At 38.7% G+C, this 13,779-nt stretch overlaps 2 protein-coding genes across 4 annotated transcripts in view; one reads left to right on the plus strand and one right to left on the minus strand.

Moving 5' to 3' along the window:
* Nucleotides 1-13,779, minus strand: part of LOC126616885 (uncharacterized) — a 57,843-nt gene that overhangs the window by 4,396 nt on the left and 39,668 nt on the right. The window lies entirely within an intron of this gene.
* LOC126616875 ((R)-mandelonitrile lyase 1-like) lies at nt 4,529-7,506 on the plus strand. 2 transcript variants are annotated; one of them, XM_050285005.1, is made up of 5 exons: nt 4,529-4,695; nt 4,944-5,079; nt 5,202-5,861; nt 6,158-7,001; nt 7,169-7,506. In XM_050285005.1, exons 2-5 carry the CDS (start codon nt 4,977-4,979, stop codon nt 7,206-7,208), a joined length of 1,647 nt encoding a protein of 548 aa, XP_050140962.1. In that variant the 5' UTR covers nt 4,529-4,695; nt 4,944-4,976; the 3' UTR covers nt 7,209-7,506. The 2 variants fall into 2 exon arrangements, with proteins under 2 accessions (XP_050140962.1, XP_050140963.1); XM_050285006.1 differs by having other exon boundaries at nt 4,610-4,695; nt 4,948-5,079.

Here is a 13,779-nt window from a genome sequence, read left to right on the forward strand (position 1 = left end):
AGGCTTGTAGGTCAGTTGGTTAAGAGCATTTATCGTTGCACTCGAGGTCCATATATGTTTGTCCATGCGATTCTCATGACTCACTGATTAAGGAATTGTTGATGTTATCAGTTTGTTTGTACCGTCAGTTTTTTTCCGAGTACTATGTGTTTGGATTAGTATGTGGAGGAGAAGTATCTTCTGAGACCGTCATTGCCCGATAACCCTCGGCCCCCGATAACCCTCGGCTAAAAGTTGTTAATCTCCAGGTAAGTTAAGGAACTCGTTTTTGTTCACTGCTGGAACACAGCCAAGAAACAGAAATTTGCATTACATCAAAACTTGTGTAAGAAGATTCTATAGTACTTGAAGGCTTTCTGTTTTAGTTGTTTTAGACAAAATAAAGAATAGGACTTATCTTTTCTTTGATCGCAATAGGATGCTGCATACAACAACACCACAACCCTAAAAGTTAAAAAGTAAAGCAAATTCAGATGAAATACCACCTTTCAGTAAAGAGTTTAAGGAAAAATACCACTAATCCCTTCTAAAAATTGTGAATAAATACATGTACATAAAAACATTTATATTTTTGTTCCCATAGCACGCGATCCATACACCACCAGTGCCAATTTCAAAAATTTTTGTCGACCAGAGTCTTTTTGGTTACAAATTTTCTCTAGTCGTTGAAAATTTTCAAGTCACTTTTACACAATGACTTAAAAAAATACGTGCAACTTTTTCATTTTCAATTATGTTTTGTTGTGTGAGTTTATTTTTTTCCACACATGTAATTACAATAAAACTAGAGAAATTATGAGAAAATTCATTACTTAGCTTGTTCTTTTGAAGGTCATTGTTAAAGAGTGACATTGAGACTAAAAAAAGTTGTCGGTCGCTTGAAAATTTGAAGGTCATGTTGGTCGCCGGAAAATTTGATCAATCGGTTTCAAGAAAAAGTTGCTCGGTCGAAAAACATGGTAGAATTAAGTGACAATCATGTAATTAATTTGAATTAGTAATATTTATAGAATTGTTTTGGTTGACTTTTCCATTGATAGCTAAATTGAAAACATGGTATTTTGTTTATTCATATATGCATCAGACCTCTTGAGAAACGAGAGATTCCCCAAGGAACGAAGGATCTGTCCTGTTAAATTATACATTTCTAAATTAAATACTTCAAACGTCTGTTATATTGTTTTCTGTAATCCTTTGTCCTGAGCTAACCCTATTCAGGTCTATCATAACCACCTTCCACTTGGGCGATGGCAATGTCTCCATCTTTGCCCAACAGCAGCTCATCTGCTTCTAAAAATCAAGTCATATCACGGCCAATGACCAATCTACTACTTTCATACAACGTCAAACATTCCACGGTCACGGTCTAAACCTGCAGGTCAGATCGTGCGGCGGAGCATGGATATGTCATCTAATACCTCATCGGATTATTCGATGACACTTGAGGCTAACTATTGTCCTAATTTGCTTCATGGGTGAATATAAAGTCAATCAGTGGGCCATATGTTGGAAAATATTATTATTTAGTTTTATTTTAATGTTTGGTATTTTGGGCTTAGCCCGTTAGTATTAGGATTTTAGTTTAGGGTTTGCTTTGGTCTTTCTCTATATAAAGACCTCTTTGTTTTGTTTCTGATTATCTATCAATAAAGCTATGTTTTCCCGGTATACTTTTCAACTTGGTATCAAGAGCAAGGTTGCTATCTCGGGAACCACCGTGCCATCCGCCTGATTAGCCACCATCGCACTAGATCACTCCTCACCGCTGCACCTATATGGACTCCTGCGACTGCAACCTACCTACACCGGTTTGAGTTGTACCTGCTCAGATCAGTCTGCATCAGTTTGCATCAGTCGCATCTTGATTTTGCATCAGTATGCTCGGATCAGTCTGGATTTGTTTGCATCAATCTGCATCTGCACCGTTGCCGGACGGCCATCTGCTTGCTGCATCTGCGTCTGCACTACACCTTTGATTTGCATCTACACCAGGTACACTGCACCTTTAATATGCATTTGCACCAGTTATCGTGTTCCTTGTTCCTCAATATTGTCATGGCATCTGCAAAGGACGATTCCTTACAAGCTATTGGTGTGAAATTGAATGGAAATAATTATGTGTATTGGGCATATGTGATGAAGAATTTTTTGATTGGAAAAGGTTTGTGGGGCTATGTTTCTGGAATGATTTTTATTCCAAATAACCCTAAAGATGAGAAACATATTGAATTGGTTGCTGCATGAGAGATGAATAATTCAAAGATTATTACTTGGATTAATAATTCTGTTGATTTGGCTATTGGAATGCAACTGGCTAAGTTCTCAACGTCTAAGGAAGTTTGGGATCACTTGGCAAAGTTGTATACCAAGGCCAATTTTGCTAAGAGGTATCAATTGGAAATGAAGATTTGTACAATCCAACAAGGTGATAAGAGTATTCAAGTGTTTTACAATGAACTGAGCAATCTTTGGGATCAACTTGCATTAACTGAGCCTGAAGAACTCGGCATTGTCAAGCTCCATTGTAAATATAGAGAAGAACAATGTCTTGTTCAATTTCTAATGCCTCTTCGGGATAAGTTCGAGACACTCCGTAGCTCCATCTTTCATCGAACTCCTTTTCCATCTGTTGATTCTGTTCTTAATGAGTTACAAGTAGAAGAAGTTCGTGTGCAGTCGCATAAGCTTTCTTCATCATCGTTAAATACTTCAACATTTGCTGCGGCAAGGTCTCGTAGGGTTGCCATGGATGAGTGTTCTTATTGTAAAGGGAAATGGCATTGGAAATCCCAATGTCCTAAGTTGTCTCAGCAACATGAACTTCCACAGAAAGGAGGAGCATCTGCTGTTTTGCATATTGAAATTGATTCAAAATTTGAATCTAGGAAGGATGATTGGACATGGTAGTTTGAAGTTGGCATCGACATTGACATGGTGGTGTTTTGAAGTTGGCATCGGCATTAGCATGGTTGTGTTTTTTCGCATCGGCATTGGCACTGAAATTTAGAGTCTTACATCCACATCTAATTTGGCAAACCCATGTCGTGTACCGCTATGAGTTTGACGGGGGGGGGGGGTGTTGGAAAATATTATTATTTAGTTTTATTTTAATGTTTGGTATTTTGGGCTTAGCCCGTTAGTAATAGGGTTTTAGTCTAGGGTTTGCTTTGGTCTTTCTCTATGTAAAGACATCTTTGTTTTGTTTCTGCTTATCTATCAATAAAGCTATGTTTTCCCGGTATACCTTTCTACTCCATATAGTATCACAGTTTCAATTGTTATTTCAAACGGGGCAAGTAAATATTTCTACTTCGACAACTTTTTTCATGGGTGAATATGTCATCTAATACCTCATCGGATTATTCAATGACACTTGAGGCTAAATATTGTCGTAATTTTCTTCATGGGTGAATATAAAGTCAATTAGTAGGCCATATAGTATCACAGTTTCAATTGTTATTTCAAACGGGGCATGCAAATAGTTCTATTTTTTGGAAAAAAAAATGCATGCATGTTGATAAACAAATAAATAAATGTGTTGAACTTGGAACCACCAAGCCACCAAATATCTAAGTGCAGAGGTGGAAAGGTAAGCACACGACGCTGCCTTAGATACATAACAGAGTTTAGTTTCAACGCCGAACTTGCACAATTCCATATAATATACCTCGCCATTTTTCTCTTAGATGGAATTATGTACATCGATTAAGAGGATACAGGCCTGTCGCATTCATCAAGCCGTACATATCAATTACGTAACTTCTTTAACATTAAAATACTATAAATTAAGTTTTGATATGTTGGGATAAGTTATGAATGAGAATGACCACAATTCCACATTATTCCACATTCGAGAACATAAACCAAACAAAATATTACCGAAATTTATCATAAAGCATTAATTAGAAAATCTCAAACAAAATTGAATGACAATTGATAAGATAACACGCTAAACATTTTATCTATGGTACGTCTTCCTGTATATAGCCCTAGAAACTCTATGAGAGAAAATAGGAGTACAATTAAACAAGTAACAAAAAATAAAAAACAACCGTTTCTTCGAAATGTTAACACATTATAGCAATGAGTTTGATGTGCATTGTAAGTCTTTTTGAAACGACATGTAATGATTCCAAATCAAACATTGAAGCTCAAATTAATCTATAAAGCGTTATTCTTGCTGCTCGATTTGCGCCTTTCGGCTTGATTTTCAGTCTCTTCTGCAAGCTAATTTACATCAGTCCCTCCCATATAGAGGAGTCCTCTCCTACACTTGTGAGACTCAATTATTTAGTTGACCAAACTCATTATAACACATGTGTAACTTCTCCATTATTATAATAAAAATACCAGCCAACTTAATGGACCAAATTAAGGGTGAACCGGATAAATGCATTGCATTGTGTATCCTGGTCAGTTTCTAATCGCCGCCTTCCGTGTCTTAAATAACGGTATATTTCAGCTGTATCTTTGTTCAAAACCAACCAATTAGGAGTCATGAGAACTGAAGAATTAAAATTCGTACAGAGAAGAAAGTGACAGATGCCTAAAACTTGACACCCAAACATATTTTCAGGTGCCTACCGGGCATCTATATAAGAAGGAATCGGAGTCCTCCTATATCAAGATCCATCCATTGTGCTTACGGAGTTATTGGAAATAGCTTCAAAACCAAGGGCAATATTTTGGTCTGAGGTAAATATCGCCTCTTATGATGATATATATGCATGCTTTAAAATAACTTACCGTTATTTTATGAGTCATCTGTGAGCATTGTGAAATGTTCTCAATCATGGCCAAGGATTTCATTACTTATTCTCCAAATTTCAATTATTTTTTTTAGAATAACCAGATATTATCAATAAGCGTGTTATTATTTCTATATAAAAAAAAAAACCTGCCATGAAACTAACCTTTTTTTTTGTATATATTTTATTTTCAAGATAGAAAGACGTATATCTAGCTTCAAAAACAATATGGAGAAATCAACAACGGCTGCTATATTATTGCTCTTGTACTTTTTTGGGTTCTGCCCTCAACCAGGGGTTCCCTCATTCGCCAATCCATCTGATGACCTTGGTAAATATAGTTTGAAAGTCCCATTGGTTTTTCAAAGTAACTTACATGACAAATAAATTTAATAAAAAGCAGTTCTCCTTCTATAAACTTTTTTCCTCATCTCTTTTGTTCATATAATGCAGATTTTAGCTACGTGAAATTTGTACGTAACGCAACTGATCTACCACTACTAGAAGAATATGACTACATTGTTGTGGGAGGGGGCACGGCAGGGTGCCCGTTGGCAACAACTTTATCTGCAAACTACTCCGTGCTCCTTCTAGAAAGGGGCAATATTCCATCAGCATATCCAAATGTGTTGCGTCAAAATGAGACTCTTGCAAATTTCATGCAAGAAGATGACGGTAAGACGCCGGCCCAGAGGTTCACATCAGAAGATGGTGTAGCTAATCTAAGAGGACGGATCCTAGGCGGGTCAAGTATGATCAATATTGGTATATACTCAAGAGCCGACGGTGAATTTTACCAGAAATCAGGAATTAAATTGGACATGAACTTAGTCAATAATTCATATGAATGGGTTGAAAACACTGTAGCATTCCGTCCGAATGTAACACACTGGCAGTCTGTTGTGAAAGATGCAATGTTAGAAGCTGGTGTTCGTCCAGACAATGGACTGACTTTGGATCACATTCTGGGAAGTAAAGTCACGGCTACGCTCTTTGACGATCGTGGAAAAAGACATGGAGCTGTGGAACTACTAAATAAAGGACATCCAAAAAACCTGAGAGTTGCAATCCATGCCACAGTAGAGAGGATCATTTTCTCTTCCAAAGCATCAGGTATCCAAACACATTTGATATATACAATTATAGGTCATTTAAATTTGAAGAAAGTTGAGGTTCAAACATAAAACCAATTAACTATACGGGAAGTAACCCAATTTACTTATAAGCCTATGCAAGGTTCATCATTCAATCAATATAGCATTCATTCTCAACAAAATTTCCATAAAACAAAAATTGAATATATAATGGCATTAAAAAGAGAGAATCTTTGATATATTTGAAGGATTTGAATCTATTATGTTTACTTGTAAATTAAATATATGTCCAATTCTAATAACGATTTTATGTAGGTTTGTCAGCTAAAGGAATCATATACAGTGATTCTAACGGGAGGTCTCATCGGGCATTGATACGTGGTAAGGGTGAGGTTATATTGAGTGCAGGTGCAATTGGAAGTCCTCAACTTCTACTACTTAGTGGTGTTGGCCCAAAATCTTACCTTTCATCTCGTAAAATCCCAGTTGTTCACCCACAACCTTACGTTGGGCAGTTTATGCGTGATAATCCTCGTAATTACATTACCATTTTGCCCCCGTTTCAAGTAGAAGCTTCTACTGCACAGGTCGTTGGTATCACAAGTGATTATTACATAGAGACTTTCTCCGGCTTGCCATTTTCTAGACAGGCCTTTAGTCTTTTCCCTAGTCCAACTATTCCCATGACCATAAATTCAAGTTTCGGGCACATTGTTGTCAAATTTCCAGGACCCTTGTCCTATGGTTCTCTTGATCTGCAATCATCCTATGATGTCAAAGTTGCTCCAAATGTCAAATTCAACTACTTTGCACAGGAGGCAGACCTTTCTCGTTGTGTTAGTGCCGTGAGGAAAATGGGTGATTTATTAAAAACAAACTCACTGAAACCGTATAAGGCTCAAGATTTGCCAGGTCTAGAAGGTTTCAACTTTTTTGGATTGCCTTTACCAGTGAATCAGTCAGACGATGCATCATTTGAAACCTTTTGTCGAGATACAGTAGCCACATTTTGGCACTACCATGGTGGATGCCTGGTCGGACAGGTAGTTGATGAAGATTTGCGGGTCATGGGGATCAAGGCATTACGTGTTGTTGATGGATCTGTATTCAATTTATCACCAGGGACAAATCCTCAAGCCACTATTATGATGTTGGGCAGGTATGCATGTTACATGTACTGCATTTAAGTACACAACCACAAGAAATTACCTGTACATAATACAACTAAGTAAATATTTAACTAAGTCCTTAAATTGCTTTTTTTTTTATTTGTGTAAGAATATATAGTTGTTCTTTTTCCCACACCAAATTTTGTTCTTTGGGCAGGTATGTTGGCGTTCAAATGCTGGAAGAAAGATCAGAGTGACATGTTTCTTCGAGATTATATTCAATTTGACATGCAATGGATTGAAGATTATTCAACAACCTTTAGTGTTATGGTGTTTTTACTTAAGATAAACTTAGTTAATAAGGTCATGATGTAACTCAATACTCAAGTGGTAGGACCGGAAGAATAATTGAAAATCGAAGCTAAAGGCACATTAGTTGTACCATTTGTTTCTTTTTTTTAGAATTGTAGTTGAAAAGGTAGATGGAGAGTGTATTCAGCATGTATGGTGTATTCAATAAAATGTGGAGTGTGAATAAAAAAACCTTTTTGGAAATATGTATCCGATATGAACCGAAGTTTTGGAATAAAACTTTTTTTCAATTCCATCCATCTAAGGGCTGGTTTGGTATTGCTGTGCTTTGAAAAAAAGCTGCTGTGAGAATAAGCGGCTGTGCTGTGAGAATAAGCGGCTGTGAAATAAAGCCAGTAGAGTGTTTGGTAAACTTTTTTGTGAAAGTGCTTTTGGAAAAAAAATCAGGATGATAGTGTGTCTTTTCATTAAAGGAGCACTGTAACTCCGTGTGCTTTGAAAAAACTGGCTTTTTTTCAAAGCAGCAAATAGCAGCTTCAGCTTATCCTTTGATTTTCAGCTTATTCTCACAGCAGCTTCCAAAATAAGCCCTTTTTTTCAGTTTACCAAACACAAAAATGACCTTCAGCTTTTTTTCACAGTGGCTTTTTTTAAAAACACCTCAATCCCAAACGGGGCCTAAAACTCACCCCAACTTTAAGTCAAAAACATGTCCCACAATTCATTGTATTATCAACTTACCTATTTCGACTCAAACTTTGAGCTAGAGGTGCTCAATTGGGTGAAATTTTTTAATTGCCCTACTTTGAAGTCCAATTGTTTTCATAGCAGTCAAGGGGTTGGTTTAATTTTGGACATGGTTTGTTTTTGGGGATGAAATTTGTGGCTTCATCTTATAAAGTTTATCATTTTTTCTCTAACAAAATGTGAGAGATTATGTACCTTAATGTACCTTACCGTACACTCTCCAACAAATACACGTAAAGTGTATAATAATTTTTCAAAGTGTCGATGACGTCACCTTAAGACAACCCTAAATAATTTAGAGAATGTTGATGCACAAAATCAGCGAGGACTTTGGTACAACAGAAAGTGTCAGGTTTGTGACCTTTGCTTGGTTGCTTCGATCACTAGTGAAGATAAGTACGTAAATGAATAAGGACAGGGAAGCAAACACAAGATGTACGTGGTTCACCCAGATCGGCTACGTCCACGGAGTAGAGGAGTTCTCATTAATTGTGAAGGGTTTACACAAATACATAGGTTCAAGCTCTCATTTTGTGAGTTCTAGTGAATAGTTTAGTACAAAATGACATTAGAGATTATTGTGGGAGAATGATCCCTATTTATAGAAGAGAGTTTCTAGTTTTGTTCTAACATTGACACGTGTCGTGTTGTGATTGGCTTCTGATGTTGACACGTGTCGAGCTGTGATTGGCTTCTGATGTCGACACGTGTCGCATTGTGATTGGCCTCCTGGTTGAAGGGAAGCTCTTCTGGGTCCTTGACGGTATAACGTTGACCGGTGCTCAGTAGTTTCGGGATTGGTCAAGTATGGTATAAACAGTGCTCCCCTAAGTTCCCGAGTGAGGGAAGCTCCTCGGTTGGGGACTTGCAAGATCCAAGCCATTGAGTAATCACGAAACTTCTAAGTACTGAAGTGTGGTATCATTTTCACGTGCCTTATCTGTCTCATATGTAGATGTGGCATCTTCTCTGGAAGTACTTTTCCTCCATCCATGGGTGGTATCTTTAACCGATGAAGATGCACAAGGTAATGTATCAATTTCACTTGAAGCTTACTTGTAGTTTCGGGCTTGGTCAAGTGCGATACAAACCCTATAGTAGGAGTCCCCCAAGTCGCCGAGCTAGGAGATCTGCCGAAAGAGGTGACAGACAAGGTAAGCAGTCAAACTTCCAAGCAAGCAACCCAGGATCGGAGGTTCGACTTCGGCTTCCGGTTGATTGTTCTCCTTCTCCTTGTCTCTCATTCAGCTGCCAGGATAAGGAGAAGCAAATGGAGAAGAGATGATATGAGATACTTTTGCTTTTGAAGAAGTAACTTTCCACAGGCTTATTCTTGAATTGTGCTGGAGGGTTTTCTGGTTCCCTTCAGAGTATAAGGCCGACTCAAGAATTTGAGGGTCAAAACAAGTCCATCAAATCTAGAGTACGTTCAACCTTGATGATATGGGATACTTTTGCTGTTGACGGAATAATGAATGTGGTATGGAAAGGTGTCGTGCTGTAGTGATCTGTTTCAGCTCACCGTTGAACCTTCTGCTTCAATCTTTTGCATGGCAGAAGTGGTGTGTAACCTTTGCATTTAAATGGTCATTCAGAACATTCCTTCATAGTGACTCATCCACGCTTGGCAGCTTCAGTGTAAAGAGCCAATATCTGATCAACTGTCATGAGGTATGTGCCAGTGGAATTCATGACCTTGACAGCAGTTGAGGATGAGTTCTCGAGAGCAATGCTAAGTAAGCAACCAGGCAAAGGTCTCAGGCAGTCAGTTCCAGATTGGAGGTTTGATTTCAGGTTCCGACTAACTGCTCTCTTTCTCTTTGTCCTGCAGGTGTGGACAAGGACGAAGATAAGGACAGTGAGAAAGCATGATATGGGATACTCTTGCTTTCGACCCTGATGATATGAGATACTCTTGTTCTTGGTGTGGCTTATTTGCTGAGGTATTATCGGGGGGAAATAAAGCTGAGTATTTTGAGAGGTTATGTTGAGGGTGCATTCTCGAATGCGAGAAAGAGTTGAGCATTTTTGCAGGTTTGCCTGTCCGTTGAGGAGGGAGGTTGATGTATATAGGGATTTCCCAATAACAAGTAGTAATGCTATTCCTTTACCCTTCTTGGTCACAGCAATGTAGTGGAAGCTGCCAGCTTCACGTGTTTTAACTTTGTCAGAGCACTTTGAAAAAGTGGTATGTGGTATCTGGAAAGCTAATGTTGCGTGTGAAGATTACAGACAAGCTTTATCTAAGGAAATCTGGCTCTCGAAGTTCTAAGAGCTATGCCTCTTCGGTTTTCGAACAAGCAATCCCGTCGGGGATCTGGCTCTCGAGATTCGGAAAGCGGTGCCGCTTCGGTTTTTGAGAAAGTAATTATGTTGGGAGTCTTTTCTCGAATGTGAGTAAAGGTTGGACGTTCTTGCCAGCCTGTCTTGCCACAGAACACGGAGGTTGACACACATAGGGACTTTCCAGTTGTCAAGCAGTGGTGATGTTCCTTTACCCTTGTGGGTAATAGTAGGGTAGCTGGAACTTCGAAATTCTCGCGCCTAAACTTTGTCAGAGATCTTTGGCAAAGTTATATGTGGTACCCGAGGAGTTGATGGTGCGTGTGGAGAGTGGTGATTGAACAGCAAGATTCGCGTGCTTTCTATTTCACCAGAAATCTTCGACAGATTGCCCGTAATTTCCGCAAAGCTGAGTGTGCATGTGATATGTGCTGACGAGGCTGAAAAAGCAGGTGCTTCTTCGATTTCTGAGATCGGCCCTCGTGGTCTCTGAGCAGTCTAGCTTTTGAGAAAGCAAACGCCTATTCGATTTCTGAAGCTCCGTCGAGTGCAGATTTTTATAGAGGCTGGCATTAAGTTCCACAGCACACTTGAATCTCCACCAGTAGAAGCTCCATTCTTGCACTTCTAAGATCTTGATTTGTCTGACCTCTTCCCTCTTCAACACCTTTGAAAATGTCTGGCCCCTTCGACCGTCGTTTTGACTTGAACCTTGGAGAAGAGACAGCCACGCCTTTTCCAGACAACATATGGCGGCCATCCTTCATATCCCCTACTAGTCCTCTTACCGTTGGGGATTCTGTGATGAAGAATGATATGACCGCTACGGTGGTGGCCAGAAACCTTCTCACTCCCAAAGATAACAGACTACTGTCCAAACGGTCTGATGAGTTGGCTGTTAAGGATTCTCTGGCTCTTAGTGTTCAGTGTGCAGCTTCTGTGTCTAATATGGCCCAACGCCTATTTGCTAGAACCCGCCAAGTTGAATCATTGGCTGCTGAAGTGATGAGTCTCAAACAGGAGATTAGAGGGCTCAAGCATGAGAATAAACAGTTGCACTGGCTCGCACATGACTATGCTACAAACATGAAGAGAAAGCTTGACCAGATGAAGGAATCTGATGGTCAGGTTTTACTTGATCATCAACGGTTTGTGGGTTTGTTCCAAAGGCATTTATTGTCGTCGTCTTCTGAGGCTGTACCACGTAATGAAGCTCCAAATGATCAACCTCCGATGTCTCCTCCTTCTAGGGTTCTGTCCAGTACTGAGGCTCCAGATAACCACCCTCCGGTGCTTTCTCTTTCTGGGGCTCTACCAACTGCTGAGACTTCCCCTGAGCAACATTTGTGAAGGCTCCCTCTTGTTTGTTTATTTTGATTCATGTATATGTACATATTTGTAACTTATCGGAAATATCAATAAACAAGATTTGCTTCATTTCAACGTATTGTGTTAAATACACCAAGGCCTTCTTCACTAAGTTCTTTGAATTTTTTCTTTTGTTGAAGCTTGTATGTTGAAACTTTGTGAGTGAAGCATGTAGGTTGAGGTAGTGCTCCCTTAATTTCCCGAGTGAGGAAAACTTCTCGTTTGGAGACTTGAAAAATCCAAGTCACGAAGTGGTCGTGAGACTTCCGAGTATCAAGGTGCAGTAGCATATGGTAGGAGTCTCCCAAGTCTCTGGTCGAGGGAGTTGACGAATGAGGCATTTCCTTTCTAAGTGGTAGCCCAAAACTCCTTCTTCATATATACTTGTTATGAAAGTTGTTAGGCCTAACAAAGATGAGGCCTAGGAAATTTATTTTTTTTTATTTTTATTTTTATTTTTTTTGAATTTTCAAATTTCCGGATTTTTGAATTTTCGAATTTCCGGAAAAAATATATATATATATATATATATATATATATATATTTAAAAGCTTTGGTGTTGAAGTTTTGTAGGTGAAGCTTTGAGGTTGAAGCTTTGTTGGGCATCATGAATTGATTTTGCTTCACACTATCTTGATGAAGAGTGTGTGAAGCTTTTATATGTTTTGGTGTTGAAATTTTGTATTGTAGGTGAAGCTTTGGGGTTGAAGCTTGATAGGTGAAGCTTTGGTGTTGAAGCTTTATAGGTGAAGCTTTGGTGTTGAAGCTTTATAAGTGAAGCTTTGGTGTTGAAGCTTTATAGGTGAAGCTTTGGTGTTGAAGGGTTGAAGCTTTATAGGTGAAGCTTTGGTGTTGAAGCTTTATAGGTGAAGCTTTGGGGTTGAAGCTTTATAGGTGAAGCTTTTGTTGGCACCATAAATTAATTTTGCTTCACACTATCTTGATGAAGATAGTGCAAAGCTTTTGAGATTGATATTTGTCCTCCATTGATGAAGCTTTTGTTGGCACCATAAATTGATTTTGCTTCACACTATCTTGATGAAGATAGTGCAAAGCTTTTGAGATTGATATTTGTCCTCCATTGATGAAGCTTTTGTTGGCACCATAAATTGATTTTGCTTCACACTATCTTGATGAAGATAGTGCAAAGCTTTTGAGGATTGTAGTTGTGTTCCATTGATGAAGCTTTGTTGAATTTCCCAATTTCCAATTTCCTCTTTTTTTTTTTTTGTTTTTTTTTTTTTTTGTTTTTGTTTTTGTTTTTGTTTTGTTTTTTTGTTTTTTTTTGGGAAAACTAGAAATTTGAAAATGTAGGAGAGACAACGTATACAAATTTTGCTTCCATACTGTTAAGCGAGAGATTGTGATGCAAGCCACATCTTGTAGTAGTCGAAGGTTTGGATGAACCATATAAATTGAATTTGCTTCGAACAGTCTTGATCAAGAGCGTTTGAAGCTTTCTATGAGTTGTAGTGTTTGCATTGTTACAGAGGTGAAATGTCTGAAGCAGATGCAAGAGGGCTGAAGAGCTTGATCTTCGTATACCATGCACTGAAGCCATTGTTGGCTTGTAATAAGACTTTGTTGGTGACTATAGCTCTTGTTAGGCATAAGTGCTCCCCTAGTTGAGTTGTAAAGCTTGATGGTTTTTGATTATTTGTGAATGCTAGGAGTTCACATGTACAAGTTGTACCACTCGTCTTCTGGTTAATGGAATGAATGGTAGGTTGCTTTCATCACTTGGTTGGTGGTACGAATGTGAATTCCTTAATTACCTTTCATCACATTTCATCACCTGGTTGGTGACATGAAGGAGAGTACGGGTTGTACATTTCATCACCTGGTTGGTGGCATGAAGGAAAGTACGCGTTGTACATTTCATCACCTGGTTGGTGGCATGAAGATGAGTTCCTTCTTCACCTGATTGGTGATAAGGGTGGCAAGTTTCCAAATAATATTAGAGTACGGGTTGTACATTTCATCACCTAGTTGGTGGTACGAAGGTGAGTTCCTTCATCACCTAGTTGGTGAGAATAAGGGCAAGGTGTCGAGGCACATTGTGGCAAATGTCGAATGACACAAAGTGTGTTGAACCCTTTCGAAGCACAGTTGGCTTAT

Source organism: Malus sylvestris, chromosome 3 (assembly GCF_916048215.2).
Source record: "Malus sylvestris chromosome 3, drMalSylv7.2, whole genome shotgun sequence".
Lineage (NCBI taxonomy): Eukaryota > Viridiplantae > Streptophyta > Magnoliopsida > Rosales > Rosaceae > Malus > Malus sylvestris.